This window comes from Misgurnus anguillicaudatus, chromosome 4, assembly GCF_027580225.2.
Source record: "Misgurnus anguillicaudatus chromosome 4, ASM2758022v2, whole genome shotgun sequence".
Classification (NCBI taxonomy): Eukaryota; Metazoa; Chordata; class Actinopteri; order Cypriniformes; family Cobitidae; genus Misgurnus; species Misgurnus anguillicaudatus.
In genome coordinates, this window is record NC_073340.2 from 20,482,985 (window position 1) to 20,510,429 (window position 27,445).

The window sequence follows — 27,445 nt, forward strand, 5'->3', positions numbered from 1 at the left end:
GTGTGTGCGTGCGTGCGTGTGCGTGCGTGCGTGCGTGTGTGTGACAGAGAGAAAGAGAACGATGTAAACAACAAACTAATTTTTCAAAATATGCCCTGAGTTTAAAGAGTGATGGAATCATAAGTAAACAACACTAAAACTTTTAATCACAATAAGTGTTCCTTTAGCTCAGTGAAGGTCAAGGGTTCGATCCCCAGGAACGCAAAATTTAATGTGTAACTTTGGATAAAAGCACCAGCAAAATGCATAAATGTGCCACTAATGCATTATTAAGTGTAAAGTATTTTAAAAGAATATGCTAATGTAAATCCAATAATCAAATGTGAGCGTGAATCCTGAGCATGAATAAGACTCATATGGGGCGTTTGTGTAATAGTGGAATGGGATGGGGTGGGGTGTATTTCAGTTTCGTCAGTAAAAGTTTACCCACACATTGGGAGGAACCATTCCCCTCTCCACCCGACGCACAGCAGACACATCTGAGCTCTCCCTCTGCTCTGCACAATCCTCAGATATGCACAGCACAACATCAGGAACTAAACACAGGATTCCCTGGGACCTCAGAAAGAGCACATCTCAGGTACGTGTCAAAGGACATTATATATCTTTAAACGGGCTAATTCACGAGGCGTCTTAACGTGAACGCGCTTTTTTATCTACTGACGCTGGTAGCCGTTCGATATAGGCAGGGAATGACGCGCATCGGGATAAACTTGCGAGATAACGGACTTAAATCTCCATGATAACATTTCACTGAGGAATCTAGCGTCCTGTTATGTGCCTGCATCTGTACTGGATACATACAGGCATGATATTCTGAACAGAGATGAATTGCAGGCCACTATATATATGAATTATTAGCCTATTTGTACCGTTTTATGGATAAAACATCCTCTATGAAGCAGACTTGCTTGCTGGTTGTCTGTAATGATGTGGTTAGAGGTCGGGCGCAGTGCGCAAGATGTGTGTGCTACATAGCGAGGTAAACGGTGAAAATACATGGCAGGGATGAGGTTTATCCTTGACATATCATGAATGTATAACTTTGCTGTCAAGTTGTGTTTAGTAAATCCTTTAGGTAAATTAACCATGGTTTTACGGTGGTAAAAGTGAGCTGTTCTGATTTAGCGGACTGATTTATATTACCACAGTTTAACTATTTTACAAATTGTGTGTTTCTAGGGTACCTGTAATGATCGACTATATATTGGTGGTTTACTGTGGTTTAAAAAAAAAAAAATATATATATATGGTCACTCTATAATTTTATTTTCCCTAAGGGATATTTTAACAACTTAAATTAAATAAAACCGCATGGGAAGCTGCACTCACATCCACGCACGCGGCTCGTGTGTTTTGTCGTCATGCGCGAAACAATCTTTATTTATTTATTTATTTAAACTCTCATGTGGATGGTCATCACACAAGACAGCTTGCCATTGGTGTGTTGGCATTTGTCATTAAAGTGTCCGGAAAAACAGTCTCCTGTTGTGTTTACACAGACTGGTTAGTGAATAACTTCAAAGGGCAGGCATGTCACGTGCAGAGGAAGCGACCTGTGTCAAGCGCGCGGGAGGCGCGAGGTCAACAACTCTGCCCCGGATGGCCACTCAATTGCTAAGCTATACCCTTACGAAAGTTGAAATACGATTTTACTACAGTAAGCCGAGTTTATGGTAATCATAGTTTATAATTTAACCATAATATTTGTAGTAGAACTATGATAAAATGTACTCAAACCATGGTTAATTTTCTAAAGGTGGTTGTTGGTCTGTCAACTGCTTTTGGCCTTGACTTAGATGGCAGCAGAGGAGAATTTTTTGAGCACTTATCTATGTGAAGTAATGTTTTCTGATCAGACTGAAATTCTGGGACAGCATATCATATTTCTAAAGAAAAGCGTGTTTTGGAAAGCCAAGGTCCAGTTTGGAGGCTGTTGGAAATGGTGTAAATAATCAAGTCTGCACATCTGTCCTCATGTGGCTTGCAGATCTTTGTTCTCAATATAACCTCTATGACCAGAGCAATTGTGTCCAAAGGCTAAGAGCAAGAACTCAAGTGGTTTTATGAAGCTATAAACTTGGAAGCTGGTCTTGAAAGGTGATGAGACAAATGGTCTTATGACGGCAAATGTGAATAGGTCAAGTTGAGGTCAAAAGGAGATTGAAAGTTAGTCACAGTGATTAGTTATAAACTTATATATATGTGCACATCTTAGTTGTTGTAATAATGTTGTAAGTAATAGTCAGCTTTATTATTATAGTTATATATCCCAATATATTGATTGAGATATTTATCTTTGTCAAGTAACAAGGACCTATGAAGACATACATCCATATAGACTACCTAAGTATTCCTTAAATCTGAAGGAATGGGAGGTCAGCGGAAGGACGAAAGAGGAAGAGAGCTGAATCACACAGCATCACTTATCTAATGGTACGTGGAGAAAGGGCTGGAGTCTGTTTCCTGGAAATGTGCTGATAGCGCTATTATACACATGCAGTTAGTCACTTAAAGTGAGTTTTTTATGAATGAGGTGGTGATGGCTGTTTCTTACCAAACAGGCTGACCAGAGTAACATTATCAGTTTTAATCTAATATTTTCCGATTAAAACGGCACTATAAATATGTCTGTTTTATTACATGCGTACCGTGATTACATGGGGATTTTGAGCCTTTTCAATAGACTTTATATGTTCACAGTGTACTTTTAGTTATAAACATGCTGGGAGCACAAATGCTCCTTCATAATAGATTAAAGGGACCATTTAAAATATCCGCCAAAAAAAAAATCAATTCATACTCCACACTCCAAACAGACGGGGGCAGTATACCTCCAGAAAGTGAGTTGGTCTATTTTAATTTAGCAGCTGCAAATTTAGCAGCATATATCAAGTTTGATTTACATTAGCAACTAAGTTATCATTAGTCACAAAAAAAACATTCGGTCTCATTAAAATTGCAATGTTTTCCGCTACGTTTCGTGCGTCCATTTGGTGTTCATTATCATCGAAGACATTTCAAGCTTCTTAGCTAATGTTACATTTTAGCCTCAGCTTGGTAGATAACGGGTGAAAACCGGATCGGATCCGTGGGTAGAGCTAACTATTAACCGCTAACAGCTAAGGATGCGCGATAATTTGTACAAGCTGAGCATAGGTTATTGCAATGCCTATTATAAGTGAACATCTAGCGAAATACTAACAGTATCTTACTTACCAATCGAAAAGAAATGTTGTCATTTCGGAGTCGAACCTCATTTCTTTCATGTCCATTAGTTGTCTCCAGCGATGAAAAGCAGTGCCAGTATTTACTCTGGTTCGGTTCCTTTATTTACCATATTTTATCCGAGCGCGTTGTTCCCTGCAGCAAATGGTTGTGGTAGTGGTAAATGTCTCTTGCTTTAGCCATTCTTCCACTCTCTTCCCTGAACTGAAATACGTCCGAAAACCCTATTGCAAGGCAGGAAGGCATGTCCGAATCCATGGCTGTCCGAATTGCATTTCTCTGAGCTGCCTTCATGCTTCTTAAGTCAACAAGTCAGCTTCGGACGCAGCGGTAGTAGTAGAGGGCTGTAGTCCCACACACGCGACTTATTCGTGTATTGCAGTTTGGATGGCTGTTATGTGCGTGGCCTGCATACCGCCTCCCATGGTCGAAACTGGTATTACAACACCAGTCGGGCTGTAGCTAGTAATTTAGCATGCTAATTCAGATTGATATTTCTGCAGCACTATACCTTGTCATTTTTTTAATGACATCTTTGCCCTTATTTCTTCTAATTCTTTTGATGCGTGTAGCTAATTTTCTAAAATCTTTTACCTCAATTATTACAAATGGCACCTTTAATGCAATGATAGTTGCCTCATTCAGAAAACATTTTGCTTAGAGAACGATGTCTCGGAATCGATTTTGTTTGTATTGCAGGACAAAAACATTAGACAGGTTTTGAATTCTGAACGTAATCTTGTTTATTTCTATAAATATTTACCCATTACTCGTTCAAATTATGGACAGCAGTTTATTGTCAATTCTAAACAGAGGACACAATAAGATCTCAACTAATTTTTACATCAATCAATGTCAAACGTTTAACCTTGTGTGTGTTTGTTGATTTAGAAGAGAGGAGTAATGAAGACATGCTCTCCCCACATGTACTCCCATCTTATATATCATAGCAATAAAAGTGGGCCAACCGAACATGTACTTTAAGATCAGTCAAGCTATTTGGTAGTGAAATACATTAAACAAGCAAAGTGCAACCATCTGCAGATGAAACAGTACAGTAAAATAATGGCCTAATGGCAATTAAAAGAGATGCAGTGCAAGGGATTACTACAGTATATAGCCCTTGCGTATGAAGAAGAGGCTTTAAACTCATATGGAAAACAGATGGACTGTTGCACTTTTCCTACATACTCCTGTATAGATACCTCTGGTCAAATGCATTTGCCTGGTGATTAAGCTCAGGAGAGAAATACAAACTGATAAGGATCACTGGTCAGCTTTTCCCTCTGATGAAAAGAGCCACCTGCTTCAATGTCCTGTTGGGGTGTGAAGGGTATGAGCTATTAGAAGATGCCCTATTTAATTTTATATGTATACACATCTGGTGTTTTGCTATTGCCCTTTTTGAATGATAGTGTACCAGTTTTTCTTTAACACAAGAGGAATGTTTGTTCAAATAAGCATTGTTCCCCTTGATTTGAGATCATATTTTTGGCAGGATAGGAGAAGTAATTAGCAGAATGCTTACGTGTTCCAATTCTTTGATCAGAGTGTTTTTGACTGATAAACCTTGCCACTGTGGTCTCTTGGATAGTCAGGTTAACTAAGAAAAGGCTTCAGATTAAGACCCTCTTGCGAATAAGTTAAAATTAAACCTGCTCTAAAAGTGCTTTTGTCAAAGGCTTTTTACGGTCATCAACTTTTGTGTGTACAAATTACAAACATTTGTTTAAATTAGGGATGCACCGATGTATCAGCCTATAATCGGTTTTCCCACTATTGGACATCAGCCGATTTTTACAAACAGCCAATGATCAGGGCATATTATTATATCATGGAAATTAAAAGGCGCGGAAAAACGCATCAGAACTCATGCTGTGTGATTATTTTAAGTGACAATGACAATTGCAGTTTTGGGGCTGTGACGGTTGTCATAACCACCGCACCACCAGACGCCATTCCAGTGGGTGCTTCGGGGCTCGACTCGAGCACCCACCGGAATGGCCAAGCATGTATGCACTGTTGCTTCACATTTACTTCACATGCCGCGTCTAAAACCTCGTGAAAAACATGACCACGGCACTTTACTTCCCTTCAAAGTGCGTGGGCGCTCCAGAGCGTCTTTCGTTGCTAAGTAACTTGCTAAGCATTGCTTGATGCTGTGACAAGCACCCATCTGCAGAGAAAGAATTTGGCGCCTTCGAACATGCACATTTGTTAAGAACTGTATATCTGATCCTCGTTTACATTTTTATATTTCAAAATATATGTGTTACAGGGTTTCCCAAAGGATTTTGAGAGACTGTGGCGGTGATGACGTCACACGTCGATTAGCATATAGGTGACATCATTGCGTTGTGTTTTACTCTTTGATCTGTCACATTATATTGCATTTTAATACAACTGAATGCTATTTTTACATATTATCTGTTCTGTTGTCTATAAAATAGTGACTAAACAGGACCCAGTAATGACCCACGACCCAGTAACTCCTTGTTTAATCCAATCAGCTCTTTCTTAGCAGCTGCTAAAAACGTGACATCGTCTGACAAAATCACCATACATTTACACTGATGTTGCTCTTCTCATCAGTGTTGTTGTGTTATGAGTGCTTTTTTCAAATTCAATTTCAGAAATATGAGAGAATACACGGTTGCTAACATCATAGGTAGGGAGAGAGCTCTCACACAGACTCAACGGGTATGTATGGAAACACTACTGCTAACCTTTCGTTAAGTCATGATAAACTCGATCAGCCATCTCTGTTAGTAACATCTGTGAGTGTTGACGTTTAGGCGAAAAAGAGAAAGTACACGGAGGAACGCGGGGTTAAAATACTTTTCACTGTTATGTGAGAGAGGCGCGCTGGCGCTGCACGCATCTTGAGAGAGAGGAGGTGGCACGCGCTGTTGAGGCGCTGCATGCAAGAGAGAGAGAGAGGCTCGCTGAGCACTCGCTACAATGAATTAATCCATTTTAAATAGTAAAATAAAAATGTAAATGGGAATCATGAAAAATCTATTTGTGGTGGCCAGTGTTAATTTTGTGGCGGGCCGCCAAAGATAAATCAATGTATGGAAAACTCTGCGTTATATATAAGACCTATATGCATTAACGTGCGCGTGCACATACGTGCCTACACACAAACACATGCACAATCTATAACCACCGCACCACCACTGTGAATTGGTGCCACGTCACAGCCCTAGCAGTTTGTATGCTCTGCACTTTTACAACATAATACTTTGAAACAAGGAGTAAAAGCAAAACTATCGATATCTGTAGATGTAATAAAAATGTCAGTTTCGTCACAGACATTTTGTATCGGTCCATCCTGATCTTAAAATGATACTTCCCTAGCACAAGACACAGCAAAGCAGCTGACCTTGAAAGTATCCAGGCATTGATAAAAAATGCTACACATTTCAATATGGAGAAAAAAACTAACCCACAGCGATGGTTGAATAAACAGCCCAAGCCACAATTTTAAATGTCATTTCTTTCTAAGTTTCATAGAAGAAATTTGAGATGGCATTTTTTGATCTTTCCACACACCACAGAAACCTATTGCTAAAGTAAATAAGCACAGTAGTCCTTTTTGAAATTCTGAAATCAATGAGGAATGTGTGGATTGAAAACTAAATGATATTCAGGAGTGTAGAACACAAAAAACAGGGACATATAACTGTGGTTATAGTTCAAGTCTGGTAAAGCTTTGCTTTCCTGCTTTGATGATTCTTTGGTTCTCCTGCCAATTGAATTACCAGACCCTGAAAACATTTCTCTAGTGCCACAAGCGACACCATTCTTGTAGTCTTTTCTTTGAAAACACGCTTTTCAGGGAAAGCAAAGGGGTCATTTCCACGGCCACAGCTCAAAAATAACAGGACTTTTTTAAGTAGCTGGCTATCCTCAAAGGATGCAGATTAGACCTACTTCTTGAGAGTCATTGACTGTTGCAGACTGTCATTACATTCTAGAAGTGGGTGAAGATGTAGCCTGCATATTCTGTGTGGACTTTATCCAAAACTATAAATAAAGACACTCCCTTTTCAGTTCCTATTTTAAAAAATCACTTATTTCTTTCTCTCTGTTGTCTGTTTCTTTCGCAATTATATTTCAGCTCAAGCTATTGTACTGCTCTCTGTATATAATATATAAGACTCCTCTGTTAAATTATTAAAAGTAAAAGCCCAATAGATCAGCACATTTTTATATAGGTGTATACAAAGCCATTTTCTAACGTTTACAGTTGAACAAAGCCTACTTTCAAAATAAATGGTCAAAATATATACCATCCACTGTAAAAAATGCTGGTTTATTATAACACAGCGTTATGTAAAAAGGGTCGAGCCCAGCCTTCAAGTGTTCAATTAATTCATAAAATATTTATATTTGATTAGAGGTCGGCCGATATATTGCCCAGGCAGATATCTGATTCTCCGGTTGGGTCACGTTAGCGCAGTAACATTGTGTTCCAAGATATATACACTCAAGCCCACGCAGAAACCCACAGACCGGTTGGCGCACGACACCATACTTTGCATACGGGGAGTGCTTTTTTGCATTTAAAGAAACACACACAAAAACAGCGCATTTTTCATTGCATCTGTGGTGTATTTTGAACTGAAACTTTACAAACACATTCTGGGGATACCAGAGACTATTTTAATATGCTGAAAACACCTACTGTAGGTTAGCAGCCCTATAAAGAATTAAACACTGTTCTTTTTTCATTAATTATGCATGTTATCTTAATCTATAAGCAGTAATTATTTAACCCCATTATAATTTTTACCTCATTAAAAGTTATTTAAATTAAGAGAATATTGCATAAACATGCAAAATCAATGTTTATTTAGTTTCACCAATTGTTTGTATCTTTCTCAGTTACTATAATGATATATTTTAAATATCTGCCTTATATCGCCCAATCAGCTACATTGCTTTCTTCATGGTGGCATCGGCCATCAAAAAACCATGTCGGTCGACTACTATATTTGACAAAACAATGGGTTACAACAACCCAGCATAGGTATAATTACAACCCAACAGGCTGGGTTCCTCTCCTTTTGACCCAACGATGGGTTAAAAATAACCCAGCTTTTTTAGAGTGTAGCTGTCATTGAGGCTGTACCCTTTCAAAAAGTACACCTTTGTACATAAAGAGTTCATATTAGTACCTCAAAGATGCATATTAGAATCTCAGAGGTACATATTGATAAACGTATCTATACCTAATGGTACATATATTTTAAAAGGGTTCTGCCTCAGTAAGGGTACCTATTGTGACATTTTTTCTAACAGTATACACTTAAAAAAATGCTTTATTTTCAACTATGCTTGGGCCAAAAAGGGACAAACCCAACCATTGCGACTGACCCAGTCATGAAACAACCTAGCAGTTTGGGCTTAAACAACCCAGCATCGTTTTTTTACCCAGCGTTTAGGCTTGTCCTTTTTTGACCCAACCATGATTTAAAAATATTGCAGCATTTAAGATCTCCAACCTTTTTATGTAAACATCTTATTGATGTCCTTGGTAGAGCTTTCACGGTTATTACATTTGGTTGATGGTTAATTGTCTACGAAATTGTGACGATTATTACGATTATTTGCCTGTTTTAGGGCTTTGATGGTTATGATGATTAATTTACTGGGTTTTTTTTTTTTGCTTTTGACATTTAATTCTCATACATTTTTTGTTTGTTCATTAAATAATTTTCACACATTGTTGTGATTATTTAAATTAAAGTTTTTGCAAGGTTTATCTGGCAGTAAATATTATAACACATATTTAAAAGTAATCTGATACGGTCTCATTTATACAGGTACTGCAGCTCCCCCTTGTGTGTTTTAGAGAGATGTGCGATCATTGCGGTGATCGGAAATCATCGAAATGGGAGGTCAAACCATTGCGATGAGACGATTATTTAATCATTGTGACAACCCTAGTCCTTGGCCTTATTTATGAAAAAATATTTTTTAGGTAAATGTGAATGATCAGTTTACACCTTATTGGTTTGTAAAGCAGAGAAAGCAAACATTTGAAACACACCTCACAGTCTGCATAAGATGCTAATGCAGATAAATGAACGAGCAGGCCATGGATAGGGAAAGATTGTGTAGAGTTGCCAGTACATTATACTTGTGTGAAACCGAAATGAAATAAAATCCTGCTTCTGCCAAGATGGAGATACTTAACTCAGCCCAAAATACAGCTTGGTGAAGCACTTTTCTTCTGTTTTGGCTTCATCTCTTTCCTCTCAGTATCAGTGTTCAGCTGTCAAGTTTATTCAGCCCTCTCTACCCATAGCCATTGGCTTTCCCTCAAACCATGCACATCCTCAGGAAACGGAGGTTAACTGTTATGATGTAACAGTGTTTACGATGAACAGACTGTTGTCCAAATGTGAACACGTGGCTCTTAAGGGACAGCGTAGGAGTTTTGTTGGTATGTTTGGAACAATGATGGGGTGTGGCGCCCTTTTAATAGAACTGTTGTCAAGCTTGTTGTTTTTAGTTTGATAGATGCTCAATTTCCAGTCTTATTTAGATTGAATTAGAAGTCTACGAGATGGCGTGTCAGCAAGCAGTGGCTGTCGTTCCGGGCTTTTATGTGCAGGCCATTACTTTCATATTTATTTCACGGTTATTAGGCAATTTTTGAGGAGACATTAGTCTGATGAGGTAATACATCATGAGTCTCAACGCAGTTGTTCTGTCACTCCAGAGATTGAGACAAGTTAAAATCGACATGAAATCAAAATTGGCCCTGTTTATGAGCGCTTCTGCTTTTATTGGGCAGAACCCATCAGCGCACATTATTCCAAAAAAGTCATACATGCTTTGGTTGGAAAACAACAGCATACAATGCAAATGGTCTATTTACAATAAATTAGAACTGTTATTTCAAAACTATCACTAGGTATTCTTATTTACAATAAACATCTAGATAACTTTATATGCAATATGTAATAGCTTGCTAAAATGCGATATATACAATATGATAATGTTTGATAATGATTAAGTTTGTAAAAATCAAAATAAGGCATCCGCCTAAAACTTTGACTTTACGTAACATTTTGATGTATTAAAATCATTCAGTTATTTCAAACCATTGCGATATGCACATTTGCTATAAAACGGTAATTGTGATTTATGTAGATAACATTAACTGCTATATAGTTTATGCATTTAATGTCACAAATTCCTCTTATACTTTCCACCCTTCATCTTTTATCATAAACCCTTTAGACGTGTGTGCAATAGGCACTCTTTTGGACAAAACACGTGATGCACATGTGTTCACTCGATGTGCCGAACACATATTGTGAAATTACGAACCACACACATGACGGGCTACATACATGTTGTGACGGACTTCGCATCAAGCGCCCTTGATAAAAGAAGTCACCGGCCGCCACTGGCCTCTATTCAACACTTACTTCTCCTCACAAACCAATACATTCCCAATGAGTAACCAAAACATTCACAATCTCATACTACATTTTGTCTCTTTAAATTCAATATTTTACTTAGTAATTTACGTGTCAAATTACAAATTTAATTGCTTGGTGTAATCAGAACTTTTGGGAAAATCCCTTGCTTGTTTAGTAAACAAAAAAAACTTTACTTTGAGGGACAAAGTGATTTGTCTCTTCATTAGTTTCTTTCTTTAAATGTTTTTCTCAAACACACTCCAGAAATCTCGCTAAATCTAGGAAAAAAGAGTTGACACCAAACTGTCATGGCAGCAGCTCTGGCTCTGTGGGCGTGTTGGTGAGGGTAATGCGGGGTGGGGAGGATCTCGATCTAAAAAAATGTGTGATTGTTTATGAGAAAGGCATTTCTGTCTCAACCGTCTTAGAATGAAGCTCATAGTCTTTATAGGTTTCTCTCTTAAGATTAAGCTGCAAATTAAAAATGCAGAAAACAAAGAGTGATCCTGAATGTTTATTGTTGAAAAGTCTATGGAAGCCAAAGTTCTCAATATCTTAGTGGAATCCAATGATTCACTGTTATTGTTCAGTTTTGGCTTAAACCATCCTAATGACATCACTGCTCTGCTTGTGCTTTTGTACATTTTTAGCTGGCAACATGTGTTAGTCATAAAAGCAAGTCATTAATAAGAAAAAAGTTTGCAATCATCTCAAAGATCTGCAATTGTATAAATGTACTTGTGCTCTCAGCAGCAGTTTGTCATTACTTAAACCTATGCTGTATTCTGAACCAGACAGACTTTTCTATGCCATTAAACATCCCCATGGACCCTAGAATTGTTTCAGTTTTTGCCAAAGTCTGGCTTTTGAATGTAGCTGTGTTTTCTGTGGGACGTAGACGGGTGTTTGTGCGGTGAATTGAATACAGAAAGTTGTGTGGTTTCTACATTGTGCAATGGCATCCAAGCATTCAAAATAAAGATTTGTAGATAAATTAATAATAAGGTTTGTGTGAGGGTTAGGTCTAGTGGGTAAAAACATATTTTAGTCGGTATAAAGAGTAAGACAATAGTAAAAGATCACTGAAAAGTCTTCCCACCACACTGCTAAAAAAGTGGTCAGCCCAGCTGTCAATGGGGCAGTATCCTTTAAAAAGGTCCTAATATTTACCATTCGTATACATTTGGTACCAATGTACATTTGAGATAGTAATATGTATTTTTGAGGTACTAATATGAACTCTTTGGGTGCAAAGCTGTACTTTTTTAAAGAGTACTGCCACAGTGACAGTTGGGGTACATATTTCGACCTTTGGATGATAGAAAGACAAACGCTTCTGAAAGATATGGCTTGTGGTAAGTGATGTCTTTGATAAAACTTGAATGTAGAGTTTTTACTCTTGCAACTGCATAAAGAGAGACAAAAAGAGGTAAAGACCAACCATCATAGAGATCAAAAAAATTTAGATTGTTCTTTGGTAAAACATTTAGGCATGTGGGTCATTCTACCGAATCTGTGCCATTTCTCTCCCTAGGTCATATATGTATGAAATAAAAATGCAAAAAACTAACTCTAAAATACATTTTATTATTAAGCAAAGTGTCCTGCATGTTAATCTAATACCAAATTTAAACTAAATATTTTAAAACATTAATAAAAACATTAATAAAAACTATACAGAACACTAAAAAAAATAGCATTTTTATCTGTCCCTGCTCTCTATCTCTTTACCTTTAAATATAAAGCAAACAATTCTTTATATATCTTAAACTTTTTGCATTTTTGTGTGGGTTCATATTCCATCTTTGCTTTAAATATTTTTTACCATTGAAAAGTCGTAATATTTTAGATAAATGCACATTTTAGTTATGTCCCCAGGATTTCACTCAGTCCTGTTACCCAAAATTTAGGAATATCCCGCAAGTCACATTTTCAAGAGGAATTTACATGATCTGGATCTTTTGAATGTCATGTGAAGATCAAAAGTCACTTTTTTCTTTTCTTTTCTGTATATACAGTGAGGAAAATAAGTATTTGACACATCAGCATTTTTACCAGTAAGGGGATTTCTAAGTGGGCTATTGACACAAAATTTCCACCAGATGTAGCCATCAAGCCAAATATTGAATTCATACAAAGAAATCAGAACATTTAAGTATACAAATTGAGTTATAATAAATAAAGTGAAATGACACAGGGAATAAGTATTGTTTATTCTGACCCATTCTTGCACACAAATGGTCTTTAAATCTTGAAGGATCCTTGGGCGTCTTTTATGAACTTTGATCTTCAGTTCTCTCCATAGATTTTCTATGGGATTTAGGTCAGGTGATTGACTGACCACTTCATTGTTTCCTTGGCCTTGTGTTTGGGATCATTGTCTTGCTTGTCTACCTTTTTTCATTTTCAGATTTCTGGTAGATGGCAGCAGATATTTATCCAGAATGTCCCGGTACATTTCTCCATTCATCCTGCCTTCAATAATAAGAAGTCTGCCAGTACCCCTTGCTGAAAAGCAGCCCCAAACCATGATGCTTACACCTCCAAACTTAACTGTTGATATGGTGTTCTTGGGGTGGTGGGCAGTTCCATTTCTTCTCCAAACATGGTGTGGAATGTTCAATTCTGAGCCAAAAAGTTCAATTTTGCTTTCATCTGACCATACTATAGTCTACTAATAATCCACAGGCTTCTCCAAATGCTCTTTCGCAAACTTTAACCGACCCTCAACATGCTTTTTCTTCAGCAATGGAGTCTTGCGTGGTGAGCGTGCATGGATGCCATGGCGGTTTAGTGCATTGCTTATAGTTCTTCTTTGAAACAACAAGACCTGTTGATGCAAGGTCTTCCTGAAGTTCTGCCTAAGTGGTTCTCCTGTTTATTCTTTGGACTCCTCGGACAGGGATCTTACGTGAATCACCTGATCGTGGCCAGTTTATGGTGAAGTGATGCTCTTTCCATTTCCGGATAATGGCCCCCCACAGTGCTCACAGGAACATTCAGCATTCTAGAAAGGGCGTATAACCATTCCCATCGAAATGCTTTTCAACGATTAGATTACAAAGATCTTGGGAGAGTTCTTTGCTTTTACACATCATGAAGTCTTTCCTGTGTGCCTCCTGGGTAATGAGAAGCCTTTATAGGCCATCAATTAGGACAAAAGCAGCTGATATCAATTAGTATTGATAGAGGGCAGGGTTTCTCTCTCAATACTGACAGATTTCAGGTGATCTCCTGGGTTTCTCAATTCAATTCAATTTTATTTATATAGCGCTTTTCACAATTTGGTAATTGTATCAAAGCAGCTTTACATAATAGATGCAGTGAAAAGCACAGAAAATCGACAGATAGCACAACATAATACACGATAGCACAAGCAGCTAAATTTGCTGCGGCTTTAAATCAACATTATAAGCGAACGTATTACTAATGAAACGTATAGAAGTTAAGCCCAAGAAGGCTGCCTCCCCCTAGGAGAAAAAAACCTGGATTTTTAGCCGGGGAAGTAAAAAAAAAGTCCTAGGAGGGAAAAACTCTTGGGAGATATATATATATACATTGAAACGGATAAGGAGATTAAGCTGTTTCTATGCCATTTTGCACCTTGTTCTCTTCATGTGTTCAATACTTATTCCCTATGTCATTTCACTTTATTTATTATGACTCAACTTGTATACTTAAATGTTCTGATTTCTTTGTATGAATTTATTATTTGGCTTGATGGCTACATCTGGTGGAAATATTGTAGTCCACTATATCAATAGTCCACTTACTGATAAAAATGCTGATGTGTCAAATACTTATTTTCCCCAGCTGTATTTATGATATTGATGCTATGACTGTGAATGTCAATCTTAATGTTCAGTCCTGCTTTCTATATTATTTCTTTGATATTATCGGATTATTTTAAAATAAAACATTTTGGTAAATCAATAGAATTTGCAAGTGTCTTTATGCTATTAGCACATATTTACTGCAGCTATATTTCATGTATTTGCTAAATCTATGCTAAAAACTCAGTCCTGTTACTTTCAATAAAGATTAATTTTTCTACGGGTGAAATGCTCCTTTAAGAAACCATGTTAAAAAAATAAACTAGTTACCTGAGATTGACCAATACTCATTTTGAAAAGTAAAACATGTTTTTATTAAATTTAATGTTAAAAAAAGAAAAATATTAACTTCAATTTTGACGGGTTAAAACATGCAGATGACACCGATTCTGCGGAATGACCCATGTATTTTTCATTATATGACTCTTTAATGTCTTCAGTAAGAAAATAATGTGACTTTATTTTCACGCTTTCACCCGAGACATCACCTGACTGTCACCTGTCATCTGTCTCGCTTTCAAAAATCAATAATTCAGCATCGACAGGGACATCTTAGTGTATCTAAAAGACTGACAGAAAAAAATGATGAATTTGTCCACAAAAAGATTTTGGTTTAGAAAGATTATGAATGCTGAACTGATAGAACATTCAGATATTGCCGAAATCTAAGCTTCAGTTTGGACTTCACCCTCTGCAGATCAAGAAACCATCAGTAATCTTAATAATGATGGGAGATTGTAAGCAACGTTGTAGGCATCTCTTTCTCTCCCTCCTTCTTGTTTAGGGCAAGTTAGGTAACCTCTCTGTACTGTTTCTTCAAGGTTTGTTTGATCATTCCTCTTGTCTATACCATTTAAACCTCAGTTTATTCTGTTGGATATTCAAAGGCACAGATGTTGATCTACTGAGATTAGATTTCATTTCTCCCTTCTAGATTTGATTTATGGATATGGATTTGAGATGATTTAGTTGGTACAGACTGCAAACACACATACACCCAGACCCCTTGATGTCATGTTAGTGAGGTCCACTCACTAAGATACTAATAATAATGACTGATTTTGATGACATTACTAGAAAATTATTTGGCTGAGCTATTCAAATGGTATTTTGCCCCAAGTGCAGTCAAACATGTACACACACACTAGAATTTGTTAAGATTATCACAAATAAAAACTGTTTAACTTCATGGCTCTGGATTTTCCAAAACACCTGCAAGTTTTGCGAGTGAGGTATCCAGAGATCTGGATAGATTTTGTGTTTTGGCTGAAGAACAGAGGAAATTGTAGAAGGCAGGGTGTGAGGCAAAAAATGGGCTGGTTCAATGGATAGACAAACAGACAGTGAATTCTCTTGTGGCACAGCAGGGCTTTTTGCTCTCTGTCCCTTCTGACTGGGGGCAATCAGCTCTCCTCTTAAAAAAGACAAAATCATTTTAACCTCACCTCTCTCTCTCTCCCCATCTCTCTGTCTCTCTCTCGCTTGCTCGCTCTCTCTTTCTATCTCATACTCTTCCTCCTCTTGCTTTCTCACCATCCTGTTTTCTATCTTTTCTTCATAGTGATGGCCTCTCCTGTGCAGCTGTTTATGAGCTTGCTTCATCTGGTCTAGAAGCGGAATTCATCTGACACTCACATCCACAAGCCACTAAAAGCAACAACACACCGCTTAGCCATGTACAGCGTGGAAGACCTTCTCATTTCTCACGGATACAAAGTCCCACAAAGGAACAGCAACAATGTCCCTGTTTCACACTCGTCGTCCCCCCACCCCGCAACCTATGAAAAATGTCTGCCAACACGAAGCGACAGCCGGTGTGAAATCGAAGAGAAGCGGAAAGGACACAGCGCGGTAAACGGCTATGAGGGGGACCATGTTTACAGCGGTGGAGGAATCAGACAGACTCCTGCCAGGGGATTCCCCAGTGACACCGAAAACAGGGTCAGAAAGCAAAGAACGCAAGACGTGGACAACGGTAACCTCCGAGATGGACGTCTGCCGGAAGACAGTCTGACCACAGACAGCGGGTGAGTTTTTACTTCTTCATCTATGCATCACCTCTAATCTCTTCCAGTTGTTTCTTTGATCTGAGGTTGGGAGTGTTATGTAAAGGTTGGAGCTGTCAAGGACTCTGTTTTTATTCCTCTCCTCCCCTTATAATCTCTCGTATTTTTGTTTGTTCTTTCATCTTCATGTCATTTTTTTTCTAAAATCTTTGTACTTTTTACATTTTCTATTTCCTTCACTCTCTTGCATCCCTGCTCTGCTTCACCTCACTCCTCCTTACCCTGTAGCCGATGAATTCATTAACTATGTTTAGCAGATTTTTGCAGTGCGGTTTAGTCACACGGTACCGTGCTGGGGTAAACAGTACTGAAATCCCGCAGCACCCTCTACTGAGCATGCTCAGTTCTGCAGGCAGAGTGAGCTGTAAACTACATGTCCCACGAGCCCTTTGTCAGCTCAATATTCAGTTCCTTATTCCTTATAATCTTTTATATAACGCTGTTATTAATAAAACATTATACATATAAATGTGAATATCTGCATCCTGTAAGCCTTATTGTCGCAGAACAGCTTCAGAGATTGATTTGTAAAAAATATATATATTTTAGAGGTCACTTGGTTTTTGACATGAACATTGTTATTTTTGTCTTCATATACTTATGTTCATTAAACAATCAATTAATCAGACATAATGTCCTTGTGTCAATGTCATTGATAGACAGACAGACAGACAGACAGACAGTGACTGACTGATTGATTTTTGAACTGATGGGATATTTAATGTTGCACTAATCACTGCAAATCAATTTAGACAACATTATTGTCACGCTATTAAGCTATGGCTCGCATCTCTGCATTTTCAAGTAATTGCATGCCGTTTCAGACTCAGCAGTTCAGGGCAGCTAATGGACGCAGCTGCTATTACGCTATGATCTTTCAATGGGTGCAGGTCAGGATTGTTTAAGATGCAGATCATATGCTTCCTGCTGCCATGATATTGATGAGAAAATAGACCTTCAGTGCTGACTCAACTGCTTGCACCAGGCTACAGCAAGCCATGTTAATTCCCTGCTTCTGAAAAAAGGCTCATTTATCTTAGTTTGCTTGCACCTTAATAACCTCCAAATCTAAGGTGCCTCTGGAGGTCTGCTGCTTTGCTGACCATGTCGTCAACAACAGCAAACTCATTTCTTAGTTTTGTGTTAGTGGGATGTCACTGTATGAGCTTGCATAGTGACATTTAATGCTAAATTGCGGCTTGCATTACCAAGACTTTTACATTGTATTTTACAATATCACAGTACCAAAACTGACCAAAATAAACAAAAATGTCAACAAAAAATGCACTGTAAAAAATCTTTGCTGCCTTAAATTGTTTCGTTCAATCAACTCAGACACATCATTTTAATTTACTATTATTTATCTTGACTAGGGATGAGTTGCTATAACTTATAAATTTTAGTTGAAATAAGTCAAGTTGTAAGTTGTAGCAAATCATCTCTTATCAAGATAAATAATAGTACGTTAAAATGATGTGTAAACATTTTTGATTGAACAAAAAATGTAAGGCAGCAAAGATTTTTTACAGTGCGCAATTATTGAATCGATCTATTAATGATCTACTAAAGGGATAGTTCACCGATCAAAAGCCCCATTGACTTCCATAGTACACTGTAAAAAAAAATCTGCATCTTTGTCAAATCGACATAATATATTACTTAAACAACTTCGACTATTTTATAAATTATGTCAACTACTCACAGGTCAAAACTTAAAAAAGTATGTTTAAAACGTTTTTTTTTAACTTCAATGCTAGGTTTTTACAGTGTAGGTAAAAAATACTATGGAAGTCAATGGGGCTTCTGATCGGATTGTTTACAAACGTTTCTCAAAATATCCTCCTTTGTGTTCAGCAGAACAAATAAATACGCTTTAAGAAAGGATGTGGAATTTTTTTACACATTTTTGTGTTATGCTACTTATAATATATATGTGTAATTTTGTGTTGATTTTGTGTTAAAGGAGTAGGCTAGTCCACTTTTTAGATGGGGCCCATTGACTTACCATAGTATTTTTTTCCTAATATGAAAAGTCAATGGACCCCATCTTTAAAGTGGACTACTCCTTTACAATAAATTAAAGGGACAACACAAGTTGTGTTAAAAGTAACACAAAATGTGTTGTTCCAATAATAACACAGAGATGTGTGTATTTTGTGACAACGCATTTAAGGTTTTGTCCAAAAACTAACACTGATTGTGTTGTTTTTAACATCCTTTCTAAGAGAACAACATAAGAGTAAGTGATGACAGATTTTCATTTTTGGGTGAATTATCCCTTTAATATGACCATAAACTATATGCATTTTTCATTATTGATGATGAATGCTTGTTTTTTATTTGACTACTGTACTGTGTTATTGTAAAATCCAATGTAAAGTATTGTACATCGAACAGTAGGGCATATCATGCAATTTGTCCTTATTGGCATCTGCCTGTATTTGCTCTTTAGGGGATACATGATTATACACCAGAGTATTGCAGTGTTTAACATGATGAACCCCAGTTGACATCAGTAACAAAATAAATCATTAAGCAGGGTTTTCTACTCTTTTAAAGCCTCACTAAACCTGTTTATTTTGTATCTAATTCTGCATGATTATATTGTGTTCTTTATCTCTGCTGTCCTTGAGTCTTTTAGGAAAAGATATGTGACCTACTTTTCGGTTTTAACCCACTAGTTAAGAACCACTGAACTGAAGTGCTAGAATAAAGATATTTGTGTGTATAATTAATATTCATATTTGTCTTAAAATCCTAGTGTTATCGCCTGTAGTATAGCTTTAGAAATTTAATCTTTGACATTCTTTGTGTTTTTAATGCAGGTTTTACGATAGCCACAGAGGAATACATTCCCAGCCTAGATCTGAGCAGGATGTGTCCTACTGGCGAAGAAGAGGTCAGGACTTCAGTGTGCTTCTGGATTATGCAGACTACAGGGACCCACGTGGAAGTTCAGGAGGGGTTCCCAACAAGCCAGAGGGCATGCAGCGCAGACCAGAATCAGCCTTAAGCACAGAGGAGCATAACCGTGTAAGACAGCGCAGGGCAGAAAGCACACGTGCCAGGGAGAGAGAGATGGCCCTGCACCAGTGGAGAATTGCAGCTGAAAGGAAATACCAGAGTTTGGGAACGGAAGAATGGCGTCCAATGACCAGCATGAGTCGTCAGCCATCCGAAAATGAGATGGCACAGGAGCAACGCAGGCCACGGACTGCAGAAGGAGCTGTTCCACCCAGAACCAAAAGCAAGTCTCAGTCACTGCCCAGAATGGCTCTTCAATCAGAAAGCCTACAGTACTTTAGCATACCAACCTCTGGGCAGGATTCGTATGGAAGCTATAGGTTAAATGGCCATCATACACGAGAACCTCATGGAAGACATCTTAGTGATGCAGAGAGAAGGGAGAGGTGGACAGACCGGTCAGGTGCACAGTCCGCGCCACCACTGAAACCCCGATTCAGTCGACCTCTAAGACCTCCATCTTATGAGGTGCACCAGCAGATGCGTGGGAGCGCCGAGATTCTTACAGGGGATATCGCCCCTCGGGCCAGAGACAGGACTCCACTGCCTTTCTCGAGGCAAGAATACTTTGTACAAGAACTTGGAGGCTCTGGCTCAGAGCCCCCTGGTTATATCCCTCCGCCATCCTACAGGAGGCAGCCTGTGGTTAAAGCAGGGCACAGAACTTATCCCATCTCAATGGGTAACCACCAGTACAGAGGTGACCCATATATGCAGGGATCTGCCATGACAGAAGTGCAGGAATGGTTTATCAGGCAGACTGGATTGGCTTGGCCAGATCATTACAGGGATGGAAGAAGTATGCCCTGCAGGAGACAGGGATATCCCGGCTACGGCGAAGAACGGATGGGTAATGTTCAGTACATTCCCTTTGATGACCCTCGCGTCAGGCATATTTCAGGAACAGGGATAGATGGCAACTCTTTGACAGACGCAGACAAAATCAGAAACATCAGAAATGAGATTCCAGTCAACCACATAACTGAGAAGAGCACTGAAAGTGCATTGCCACTCAAAGAGAAACCATTGGACCACACTGAACCAAGTCAAAGCAATATAAGGGACTCTTCTGTTAATGAAAACAGTATGCAAAGGGAAGTCTTGAAAGAGACAGAAAGATCAAACACAGTATCCGATCCAAACTGCAACAGGGATCCAGCTGACCATGGCAATACAATTGCTCTTCATATGACATCAAATCAGAGTTACATTGAGACGGTAACACAAGTAAAGAAAATTGAGCCGAAAACTGTTGGTGAGAATAAGAAAAACTCGAAAAAGAGGCTCAAAGAGACAATGTTTTGTCTGGTTTCTGTCCCTATTAATATGCAAGCAAACAAAGTAGTCTCTGACCCAAATAACAATGAAAAACTAGCAAACTCTATGGAGAACACAGCAGTACAACCTGACAACCAAAACCTTTCAATAACTCCAGTTATCAAAGACTCGCAATTACAGTCCAGCAGCTCACTATCTATTAAAACCTCTAAAAATTCCCCATTGAGGAAAGAAGTTGTAGATGTTAGGTCTTTTAACGCAAGCCAAGACGATGAATTGTTTTATGCAGGATCCTGGCCTGGTGATCAGTACAGGAACCAGGAAACTCAGACAGGCTCTCCTGAAGTTTCACGAGCTCAAGGAGCTCCTGTCCAGATGTCAAATGACTTTCCCTCCCTTCACGCTACCACAAATAATGAGGATGGAGCTAACTGTAGTGCCAACTACGGATATCCCATGATTGGTCAAAAAGATCTCAATCCTTCCAGCAACAGCGCATTTTCCAGAACTCGTGCTGGCAGCAATTCAAGTATAAAGAGCCCCACTTTATCCCAGTCATCACCAACACCACCATCGCCAGACCGTCAGCTTTTGCTAAGAAAGACTCAAACAGCAGATGGGCAAGAGGTTTTTGGACAGTTCCTTTTAAAGCCAGTAAATAGAAGAAAATGGGATGCCATTGGGGAGCTGGAGTCTTTTAATAAAGAGATACAAGATCAGACAGGCAAGTGTCCAAATGTTGACCAAAATATAGAGGAGCTGGATGACGCATTAAACAATATCCTGGAATTGAGCAGCGCTAGCTCAGAGGTCAACAATACAAGACAGGAAACAGACCCACTTAGGTTAACGGAGGAAATTGGCCAGGCGTCACATGTAGTGCAAGTCACAGAAAAGCATTTGAAAAGAAATAACTTAAATGTAATGTCAGATTCAGGAAGCAGAGGCAGAATAGCAGGACACCCAGAATACTCCTCCAGGGCAAAGATAAACTTGGAAACCCAAACCCAAGAAATACACGAGGCCAAAGGCAACATTTATGTAAACTTTGAGGTTCTCCAAAAGGAGCACATAAATCCAGGGATGCATAGGCAGGATATCACAGTGCCGAAAGAGTGCTTGCTTAAGGATGTTGGCTTAACAGTGTACACCGCCATTCCAGACACAGTGACGTCAGGATCACCCACATACATGAGTCCTGAGTCTCCTATGTTAACCAGCCCTTCAGACAATTCGGAGGTCTGTGAGACTTTACACATTACATCATCAGACAGTAGCGGAGATCTGAGTAGGCACAGCCCTGAGTTAGCTGAAGGTACTCAAAGCTTGAACGATAACAATGTCTTTAATTCCGAAGCCCTCAATGAGAAGAAAGCAGGAGGAGAAGTTGGCAAATCGGGCAGGTCCTCACGTATCCGTGCAATCAAGAGTCTCCATTCTAGGTTCAAAGCAAATTACGAAGACGATGATGACAATTGGTATTCAGAGTATCTCAGCTGGAGTAATGAAAAGACGCTGGCAGATGAACACCTTGAGACTCTATTAAGTCAAGAGAAGGCCAACAGCATGCAGACAGAAGACTTTAGCAACCTTTACCAAGTCCAGTCTGCCAAAGGCATTCCTGAAAACGAGTCCATTGAGGAACGTGCTGCCAGGATACTTGGCATTGCCGTACCAGTTGAATCACTGGTTGTTGATCAGGGCGATGGAAAAGAAGCAGAAACCACTTTAGAAGTCAAGGATGGTTTAGCCTTTCCGATACAAACCAAAGAGATAAGCTCAAATGAGGAGATGCAGAATGTCAGTAGAGAGTACGAGCAAGTGCCATGTAGGTCTATGGAAAGTCATGAAGGTGTGACAGAACAGAACAGTTGTGAGGTAGAACTTGGAGTAGATCCAGAGTCTGGAGATGGTTTAATTAATGCAGAGAAACACGGCCACAGAGTTCCCTCTGGAGTGCTGGAGTTGCCTGAGTTTCCTCCAAGTAATTTATGTTTGTCGCTTCCACTGACAGAACATGAGGAGTTGACATTAAGTGTTGGTGGAGGAGACAAGAACGTTTTTGATGAGATTACAGAAGCACCATGGGACCATTTGCAAGCATCCACTAATGATCAAGCATCCATGGAGCACAGCATCTATGCAAAAGAAGAAATGATCAGTGAGTCATCAGTGAGAACAGTCACCAGGATCACCCTGGCCAAAGAGACTGAGGAAGAACAAGGCTCTGAAGATGAAGGAGAACTAACAGAATCAGTTCAAGTGGACCAAACACTGAAGCAGACAGACCAATTTATTGAGTTTGCAGCAGGTGAAAACAAGGACATTGCCAGTTATATGCATACGGAGGATGAGGCTCAAGAGGAAGAAAAAATGACAGCAAAGGACCTGATACAAGACAGATCAAATCAGCCACCAAAGTCTATGGCACGTCCAATCCCACAGCCTCGTAGTGGTAAGGTTGCAAAAAGAGAGATTACCCTGCCACAACCATTCAACATGGATAATGTGGTGTCTGCAATAGAGGAGGATGACAAACTATGTATTTCAGGTCAGTACAATTATTAGTTTACTATTATTAGGTTTTTAAGGCTGCACGTAAAGTCCTATTCACTAATACTGACTTCAGAGTATAGGTAAAATTATTATTTTAATGTATATTGTAGTATAAGTTTCAGTATAATAAACTATAATAATGGAAATATTATATTAAATTACATTATTATATTACACAATTAAGCAATTCCAGTGTTATGGATGTTACATTTTCTGTCAAAAATGATTTTATAATCAACTGTTTATGTTTTCATAAACCTCTTATGGTGAGTCCAGATATCATAAAAATACATGTATATGCATATGTTTTTTGTTTTAAATGAGGAACTTACACTATACATTAGTTATGGATGTTACAAAAAAGGACACTTCCAAAAGATTTTTTGTGGTTTTTTTCGTCATATTATATCAAACTGGAAAGATTATTTTCTAATTCTATACTTTAAACAATAATATTATATAAGTTTAAAAAATGTTATATTAGTCCACTTCCAAATGTGAAGGGTTTTTTTAGATGCTATTGTGGTTTTTGCCTTTCATAAGTTTCCCACTGAGTTACTCTCAGGAATATGTTGTGTACCATTACACACTGTCAGAAAAAAATGTTAATAAAGATTTAAAATTGTGGGTGGGGTGGTACACTCACAGGTTCATTTTTGTAATATGAAAAAAACTTGTGGAAACCGGTTGCACATGATTAAATTAAGTTTTCTTCAAATTAAATTAACATCTAATTTCTGGTAACATTAAGAACTGGGGTACATAATTGAATTACATAGATCCAACAACTTAAAAAAATATATTTTAAGAAACTTTTTTTTCAGTTTACCTTTATGGGTATACAACACATTGAAATTGACCTTTTGGGGTACAATTTTATACCCTAAGGACCTATTGTGTACTCTAACTCTGGGTTCACACCAGCCGCGTTTAAGGCGTCTACCGCTTCTAGTTTGGCGCTTGAACACTTTGAGTTAACTCGCTTCATTTGCGCGTGAAATTCTAGTCATCGAGACATTCATGCGGAAATTCGCGTCATGGGAGGGGCTTCTGCGACTCCGCTTACTTCCTGTAATCACGTCACTACTAGAGCAAGCTCCTGATTGGCAACGCTCAATTCGCACCATTTGCGCGAACTAGACGCGCAAATGATGCAGAATCGCGTTTACCGCGCTACGCTAAATGCCTCATTCGCGCCGCAAGACCTCCAGACGCGCGTCAACGCGTCTTCACATTGACTTAACATTAAAATCACTCGCGCTTGATGCCTCTACCACGGCTGGGGCAAGCCACTGAATAAGGCAGTGGTTCTCAAACTGGGGGCCGCGAGATGGTGCCAGGGGGTGCCAGTTTTATGACAATTTATTTTACATAAACTTACCATGTGTTCTGTGTAAAACCTGTGTATTAAACCTGAGAAAAATAAGGCTACTAACCAATTACAGCACTATGTTGTATAATTTTATATTTTAAAATTTTAAGTTTAAGTATGTTTTATGTCATAAGGTATGCCCGTACACAAAAAAATTTGAGAACCACTGCTCTAAAGAACAATTTTGTTCCAGTTAAATTTTGGGGTACAAAACAGTTAACTGTACCTTTAAAGGTACACAATAGATCCTTAAGGTACAGTAATGTACACAAAAAAGTACAACATTGAATTTATTTAGCATACCTAAAATGGTACAAAACGGAAACCTAAGGGTACCAACCCAGCAACAGGAAAGGTACAGTTTTTCTGACAGTGCAGGGTTTAAATATACTGCTGTAATGTAAAATATATCTGTTGCTTGATATTCTTTTAGCATCATAAATAACTAAGCCATTTAAATTTAGTTGCCATGCCACTGTATTACATTGAAGGGTCGATCAGTAATAAGGTTTCTTCACCACAAGAGGGAACTATCCTCTGATGTATTACACTGTATAGACACATTCATCTGCAAAGTTCTCATGTGTTTCTCTGCCAGAATGGTTGATATACAATATGTTGTATTTGTCTTCAGATGCATATGACCCCAGTCGTGTGGAGCGAGTCTGAACTTGGACGCTGTCGAAGCAAACGTGTGACCTTTCTGGAATATCTGCTCTAATGAAACAGAACTGGAGATCTTCAGGCCTTTCGCTTTATTAACAACAGTCACAGAAGTTCATACGCAGGCAGATGAGCTTCATGGTCCATATTAAGACTAATTTCTACGTACTTCTTGATGGCTGTAATAGTTAACTATCATCGAAAGTCTATAATAATGAGATTTGAATGTATAATGTATTTCAAGCAAAGCTCAGACATTACACGAATAGCTACAAATCAGTCTGTGTAGACCTTAATCATTTTCTCAAGAAACTTGAGTTTCTCTGCACCAGCAAATGCTGGAGTTCTGTTGGACTGTCACAGAACACAGTGTCATTAACGTGCCATTAAGCAACAACAAGAAGAAAGACACAAATCCTTGCACTTCTTAGTTCTGTAGTATTACCAATGAGAAGAAAAGGGGAGGCATTGATGTATCAAAGCAATGAATTGAACTGACGAGGTAGCAGCTAAATCAGTTACATTACACTGTGCTTTAAATCACAGAGCAAACTATTTTTGTAAGAAATGTTAAAAGGAAAGCGTGACATCTGGTTTACAGGTGGGAAAAACTGGCAGCTAAGAAGAAAGCTGAAACAAGTCCAGGATATTTTGTGTGAAATCCTGCTTTCCAGCTTTAATCTTAACTGCATCAGACAGTATTAATTGTAATTGCTTTAAATGAGACTGTGCACCCATATAGTTTTCATATCTCATATTATGCGGTTTGAGCTTTTCAAGGTAGCAATTTGATAAATGTATATTATCACCTCAAAATGCAATAAAAAATAAATATGTATTTATTTTATTAAGCTATCAACTTGTACAGATGAAAATATATTCGAGAAGTATTTTGTATTTTAACTTGTGAATTGGTTTGCTTGCTTACAATCATTACGGATATATCATACCTGAATATGTTTATGATTATTATCCTGTAGTACTCTTGCAATGAAGGATTTTTTTATTGTGATGTGTGCTGTGCCTTTTGTTGCACAAATATCAGAAGGTATTATATGTTGTTTTGATGCATTTTATTACATACAGTATGTAAAGTAATCCGTATCTGTGATTCAATCTCAGTTCTGAAAGTTACTAGCTTGTAGTGTTTGTAAGATAGTTTACCATATTATTGCTTGGTTTTCTTATGTTTTATGACTCTTTACATGCAAGATTGAAGTGGGCCGTGGGTCCCTCGACAAGTTGTTTATAGCTGCATTCCATGCCGGGCAGAAAATGAATAAAAGAATTATTAGCACATCCAAAGACAGAAAATAGTTAGCTCAGCCAAAAACTCCAGAAAGTCATTTCTTCCTTTATTATGGATAATAAGTGCAAATATTGTAATGTTACAGTAGTATTTCTATTGCTATTTTCCATTGCTGGCATTACAATAACTGCAAGTTCATGTAGATAGATAAATTCAACAAGTTGTTTAATAATATTGCACAATAAACCGATGAAACATTGCATTCTTCACATTTTTTTGTAAGTTAGCATTGCAGTGTTGTAAGTATGATTGTTTCTACCACTTTGTACAATTTTCTTTTCAAAATGAATTATTATATTGTTGCATAACATATATGGCAATTAATATCTTTTCTATTTTCATACAGAAACTGTACATGATTATTTTGTATGGGTTGGAGTTGATTTGCCTTCTCTGCATGAGATAGGAGATGTAAACTGGAGTCAGGAAAATGTTTTGCATACAGTTGCATTTGGTACGACATTAAAAATATATTCATTATACTACATTGTGCACATTTGTATCCTGCTTTGAATTTTTTTTTAATTTAAAACAAGCTATTTTGGGGGTAAATTAAGTATTTACTTAGTAGTCTCTGATTCACAGTATTGGGTGAATGTGAATGAAGCATTTGAGAGGAAATTCCTTTGTGTATTATAGCAGGTTGCTCATGATGAATAAACTCCTTACATGGA

The 27,445-nt window shown here is 38.1% G+C and overlaps 1 protein-coding gene across 3 annotated transcripts; it reads left to right on the top strand.

Annotated features, from left to right (window-relative positions):
* The first annotated feature begins 421 nt into the window (after window positions 1–421).
* jcada (junctional cadherin 5 associated a) lies at window positions 422–27,445 on the top strand. 3 transcript variants are annotated; one of them, XM_055176016.2, is made up of 5 exons: window positions 435–580; window positions 2,308–2,436; window positions 16,065–16,530; window positions 19,395–23,422; window positions 25,434–27,445. In XM_055176016.2, exons 3-5 carry the CDS (start codon window positions 16,178–16,180, stop codon window positions 25,466–25,468), a joined length of 4,416 nt encoding a protein of 1,471 aa, XP_055031991.2. In that variant the 5' UTR covers window positions 435–580; window positions 2,308–2,436; window positions 16,065–16,177; the 3' UTR covers window positions 25,469–27,445. The 3 variants fall into 3 exon arrangements, with proteins under 3 accessions (XP_055031990.2, XP_055031991.2, XP_055031992.2); XM_055176017.2 differs by lacking the exon at window positions 2,308–2,436 and adding an exon at window positions 1,503–1,676 and having other exon boundaries at window positions 441–580; XM_055176015.2 differs by lacking the exon at window positions 2,308–2,436 and having other exon boundaries at window positions 422–580.